Source organism: Balaenoptera musculus, chromosome 5, assembly GCF_009873245.2.
Source record: "Balaenoptera musculus isolate JJ_BM4_2016_0621 chromosome 5, mBalMus1.pri.v3, whole genome shotgun sequence".
In the NCBI taxonomy this organism is placed as follows: domain Eukaryota; kingdom Metazoa; phylum Chordata; class Mammalia; order Artiodactyla; family Balaenopteridae; genus Balaenoptera; species Balaenoptera musculus.
This window is the reverse complement of record NC_045789.1, coordinates 35,040,602-35,046,601: the sequence shown is the minus strand read 5'-3', so window position 1 is coordinate 35,046,601 and position 6,000 is coordinate 35,040,602. Positions and strand designations below refer to the sequence as shown.

The 6,000-nt window shown below is 33.8% G+C and overlaps 1 protein-coding gene across 2 annotated transcripts in view; it reads right to left on the bottom strand.

Moving 5' to 3' along the window:
* Window positions 1-626: 626 nt before the first annotated feature.
* Window positions 627-6,000, bottom strand: part of MND1 (meiotic nuclear divisions 1) — an 87,142-nt gene continuing 81,768 nt past the window's right edge. The window contains exons 7-8 of one of the 2 annotated variants that reach the window (XM_036853347.1): window positions 5,514-5,558; window positions 627-877 (exon numbers count right to left, since the gene is read on the bottom strand). In XM_036853347.1, coding sequence (XP_036709242.1) covers window positions 771-877; window positions 5,514-5,558 — 152 coding nt within the window. In that variant the 3' untranslated portion in view covers window positions 627-770. Of the gene's footprint in view, window positions 878-1,197; window positions 1,327-5,513; window positions 5,559-6,000 lie in introns of those variants that run through there. The other variant, XM_036853346.1, reaches the window with a different exon arrangement.

The following is a 6,000-nucleotide window of genomic DNA, read 5'->3' as shown; positions in this document are numbered from 1 at the left end:
TTCCCAGACCAGGGCTCGAACCCGTGTCCCCTGCATTGGCAGGCAGACTCTCAACCACTGCGCCACCAGGGAAGCCCCAAAATCCCTGAACTCTTGCTGGTTATGTGTGCTATACTAACACCACTATATCATCTTATAAAAAAAGTGCATAAATCAGGACAAAGGGCCACGTGCTTGTTCTTTACAGTAGAAAGGCATCAAACATTCAAAAGAAAGTTTTCATGTCTGAGGAATTACTACCTAACTCTAAATTTGAGGAACACCAACTTTCTGTATTTTTTCCTGTGGGAAATTTGCAAACATGATGCTATACACTGAAAATCAATCACTCACATTTTCCACTAAATACTGAGAAATAGTAAAGCAGCCATTAGAGTTTTTAAGGTTATTTCCAAGCATGCATGTATGGGTGTATAGGTATAATACAGCCTTCAAAAGTACCCTTAGTTCTTAATATTTAATATTTGAGAGAAACTAAAAAATGTTATCATGTCATGATGGCTTTGATCTATAAAAAATTATTGGTAAAACTAACAGGTGGACGACTTTACTTGCATTCTCCTACTCTAATGAGCACTGAGGGAACATGGCTATTATTCTGCTTTCGACTGATCAAAAAGAGTGCAAAACATCTATACTTTATACTTTATTTAAAATTAATAAAACGAAAAACACAGTTATAGGTAAATGACAATTCAGTACATTTAGCTGGATAATATAAAAATTTACATATTCACAAGCACATAGCTCCTTCACTGACACCGAACATTTTAGTCTATGTAGTCAAAGTCTTCCGGAATTCCAAAATTTTTATCAATTTTATTTTCTTCGAACCCAAATTTTCTTTTGGCCCAAGATTTTATTGCAAATATGTTATCTATAAAGAAAATTGAGAAATATTTTTGAGAATTGAAAACACAATCACAAAACATTTCAAATATAATTACATTCAGTTTTTTTTTTCTTCTATTACTTTTACAAGTATCAAAATAAGGAGTTTTCTGTATTTTCCAGAGTAGCAGCAATTAACTTCAGAAGAAAGAAAAGATTTAATGATTATTTTGAATAAACAGATTTCATATTAAAAAATTCAGTAAATTAGTTGCCACTAAAGAATACCTGACTTAAAGAATAATCCAAAGCCAGGGAGAGGTTAATGGTGCCTCTTCCACATTTCCACAGCAGAGGCAGGATTCTGTTACCTCAGGAATTAGAGTTGCTCCTGTTCCCAAATGGAACCCCTTTCCCTCCTCCACAGAGAGAATGGCTTCCAGACAATCAGGCCAGGGAGAAGGGATGAGGAGGACGTAAGGGATTCTCTTAAGACTAAAAGAGGAACAGATATATCCTTAATGTCTTCTAGGGAATTTAAATGCAGTTTACCACTGAAAAAAGTGTTACATCTATATAAAGGGATTTATCCCAAGAAAATAAATTGTGTACAAAGATTTGTGAGCAAATCTTCATCCCAGTGTAACAAAAGAAAAAAATAAAAGCAATCTAAATGTCTAATCAAGTAGAAGGGTGTCAATGCATAGGCAGTGAAGGATGCAAGGCAGTACCAACGTGCTCACAATGGCTGCACTGAGGGAATGGGAATGACGATGAGTTTTCTTTTTTTAATTTTACACATTCTCTTTAATGTACATATACCATCTTTATAATGAATATGTATTATAAATACAGAAAAATAATGGTATACAGTTTTCTGGTTCAGAGTATTCTATAAAACATCAAGCACTGTGTTAGTTGTGATAATGAAATGAAGGGTTAAAGTAGGTTCTTTTGGAGTGTTATTGGCCGAATTATCACCTCCTCCCAATTCACATGTTGTAGTCCTAAACCCCACTACCTCAGAATATGACTGTATTTGGAAATTGGGTCTTTAAAGAGGTGATTAAGTTAAAATGAGCCCACTGGGGTGGGCCCTAATCCAATCTAACTGGTGTCCTTACAAGAAAAGTAAATGTGGACACACTGAGACACCAGGGCCAGGCATTGGAAAGACTCTGTCAGGACACAAGGAGAAGGTGGTCATCTACAAGCCAAGGAGAGAGAGGCCTCAGAAAAAACCAAGCCTGCCTACACCTTGAGTTTGGACTTCCATCCTCCAGAACCGTGAGAAAATCAATTTCTTTATTTACGCCACCTGGTCTGAAGTATATTGTTATGGTACCGTTAGGAAATTAATATATGAAGTTCGATCACTCTTAAAAATATTGTTTTAGGAAGTTTAATTCCAAGTATCAAATATTGATAACTAAATGTTTGGAACGAAGTTCACTGTTGAGGTGAATACTACTATATCAAATAGAATAATGTTAACAAAATATCCTCATTTCTTTAAATAAAGTGTTATAGAATATGAACAGATATTAAAATAAATCTTTATGTAATGATCTAAACCAAATCTCTACTTTTCATAAGAACCTAAGAGAGAATACTAATAGCATGAGGTACTCTAGAATAATCTGTTTAATTTGATTAGTGTCTGCACAACCTGTGCAATCTTGACAGTCACAACCAAATACTTATAGAGGGCCCACTGCTACATAAGACAGCTATTAAGTGTATTACAGGTATTCCAGAACATAAAGAGCCTATGCCTTCAAACTGACACAAGAGTAGAGAGAGAAAAATCAATTTATCACTAAACAATTCCAAAGTGATATGTATGTTAGAGAGAAAAGATCAAGTGTTATGTGTACAGCTTGCAGAATAGGCTCCAAGAATACAGAAAGATTTCCAGAAAACAAGAGGACAGATGCAATGCTGTAGGAGCCTTGGAGGAATGTACTTCAACCCGGGATCAGGAGAGAAGAAAACAAGGCACCATAGTAAGACTAGAGCCTCTGCAGGAAGGAGTTCCTGGTTCATGTGAGGGCAAGAAACCATTTTATTATAAATCTTCAAAGATTAAGAACAAACAAAAGAATAAACAAATAAAAAGCCTCTCTATACAATGCTTAATGGACCAATTCAAAAAGACTCTGATTAAATATGTCCTTGGGCCACTGGATGTCTGCCTTCAAGACAAAGTTACCCACAATCTTCATAGTTCATCCCTGTCAATTAATTTTTCTATTACGTGGAAATGTTTATAAATGGATAAAAAAATACTTTTTTTTTTTTAAGAAACAACCTTAAGACTGGTAGAATTCATATTAATTTATATGGTGGCAAACCCAAGATATATACAGGAGTAGGATGGGCAATATCACATGCATGAGTCTACGTTAGGACCTCACAACATCTTTCCCCCCTCACTCATTAAGATGCCTCTCATACAAAGTCATAAAAACTCCACTATCTTAGTTATTAGGCAAGGTTTTATATAATTTGATAAATCACTTTTAAAGTTACTTAATGTCGCAAAACATTTAGATGCTATATTTCTAGTTATATTTATACCCTGAGGTGACTTCTCATTCTATAAAATTGAAATACTGAATTACTGAACAGTAAATATGCTCAATTTAAAATACATTTTAGGGACCTTTTCAGTGTAAAGAAACCAAATCTTAACTAATAATTACATAACGATCTTTAGTTATAAGTATTATTGATGTTTTCTTTTTGTTTGTTTTGAAAACAGGAAGGTTTTCTGAGGTGTAATTCGTTTTAACTCCATGAGTTTTTCATAACAGTTTTATGTTGGAAGGAGCAAGCTGTAAACTCAAATGGAAATATGGTTCTTAACAGCTGTTTCTACTGTTCTGAAAATATCATCCTTCCTATATGATTTTAAAAGTTTCAGGTTCTTTCTCAGCTAATAACACAAGGGAAAAAAAAGTTGTTCACATTTTTTTAATTATAATTTTTGAAGTTCATGATCAACTGGAAAACATGAAAGGATTTTTTTTAAGAGACAGGGAAAAGGGGAGTATTTGTTTATCAATGTGTCTAATGGCGTGCTAAACGGCTTACAAACTTTTATTTAATTCTCCCAAAATGTGAGGTAGATATTATCCACATTGAACAGATGAAGAAGCAGGCTCAGAAAGGTTCAATAAATCACATAGCAAATAAGGAGAACAACCTGGATTCCTTTCAAAGTCAAGTTCCTCCCCCTATATACACAGGCTGCCTATGCCTACTGTTTGCTGAGCTGCTTTGTTAATTAGGGGAAATCGCTTTGTGACTCTTGTCTTATTTTTAACCTAAAAATTCACTTGCCTTTTTTCTTACTCAAAATTTTATATTTCTCAAACCTATATGATATCACTGTATTTATTATTTATTTATACTTTATTGGACACATATTTCATTATTCTCTTTTATTTAATGTTAGTTTGCTGTTTTTACCCTCCTCTGTTCTTATCACTAAAGCATTACACTATCTAGGAAATAACTTTGTAATAAATAAGACTGAAATTTTATAGGAACCAAAGGCCAGTTATATTGATTTGATCAGTGTACTTAATTCTAAAATAGACAAGGAAAAACAATTCTTAAGTTTTCTGTGAAATACAGAGGCCTGGACGTGGAATCAGGGAAATCTGGCTCTAACCCCTGTTCTTCCAGTGACTAATCACCTTTGACTTAAGGCAGCTACTTCAGGCTTTCTGCATCTCTGTGTCAATGCAATCTTACCCATACTGTCCCACAGAAACAGAATAAGGGTAACACATATAAAGGCATTAAAGACTCTTACCAGGATGGAAAGGTTCAGTTACCATTATTTTATAATTAAATACTGAAAAAACATCAGTGTAACTTCCAGACAGGTTTTAACAATAATAATCATACTTGTATATAATTCACAACAATCATTATTTATTAACGTTCTTCTAAATTTTAAGACACATAGATAATGCCTTATTAGTTCCCATTTCTTAGAATATACCTGGTATAGACCAGAGGGTGTATCCATTGGCAAATGGATTAATAAGGCATTTACATGAAAGCACATACACAGAGAAGACTACCCTGTGTGGTGGGTGAGAGCTTGGACTCTGAAATCTAATTCCTGTTCCACTGCCTAGCACCTGTGTGACTGTGGGTTCCTAGTGGCCTCAGTTTCATCTCTAAAATTAGGGATAATAATCCTATCTACCTCATAAGACTGCTGTAGAGATAAAATGAGAATGCACCACAGACACGCTTTATAACGCCTGGCTCATAATCAGCCCTTGAAAAATGTTTGCGATTATTATTATGAGCAAGAAGACAAATCTTTAGGATTGCATGAAACTCTTAAAGTTGTATCTTGCATTAATATATAAGAAGGTTAAGTGATTAGCCCAAGTGATTTATCTGGGGAAAGTTACACAAAACTTAAAGTAATCATTGGTTTTACAAAAATGCCTTACACTTTACAAAATGACTCATAATAAGATTTAAAAAATTACCTTAAGTAAATGAAATGATTTAAGATATAAAAACTTGATTAATACATACACTTTCAGAAATGTCTTTTCTTGAACTTAACCAGGCACAATAGCTCCTGCATTTCACATCATAGTAAGTGTACAAGAGTTTGACTAGTTTATCAGTGCCACTGTAATACATACCAGTCCATCTGTTAGCAGCTTCTTTGGCCACTTCATTTGCTTGACCTGAAAAAAACCCAACCATATATATATAGATTCATCTTTTTTGGAAAAAAAGCTTAAATAGTGACACTGTATCTCACAAACCTGCTCAACTTCCCAAGGAAATTTTAGACAGTTGCAGTTACATTAGTCATGAATAGAAAGTCAATGTGAACAATTTCCCTTTCCTAAATGTCCACTATTATTGTACTTCCTCTTTAAAAACATGTTTAACCGCGATGTTTCTCAAATAATTTACAACACCAGAAGAAGATAAAATAATTTAAGTTTAATGATAAGCATTTTAGTGTATACATATTAGACAACAATAAACTTGACAATACAATTTTAATGGCCATACAGTAGCCCTGAAGGAGGAAATATTTACTTTATATTTAATTATACTTCTTGCTATTAAATGTTATCTGTATCTATACCATGTCGTTCAAGTAAATCTACACAGCAC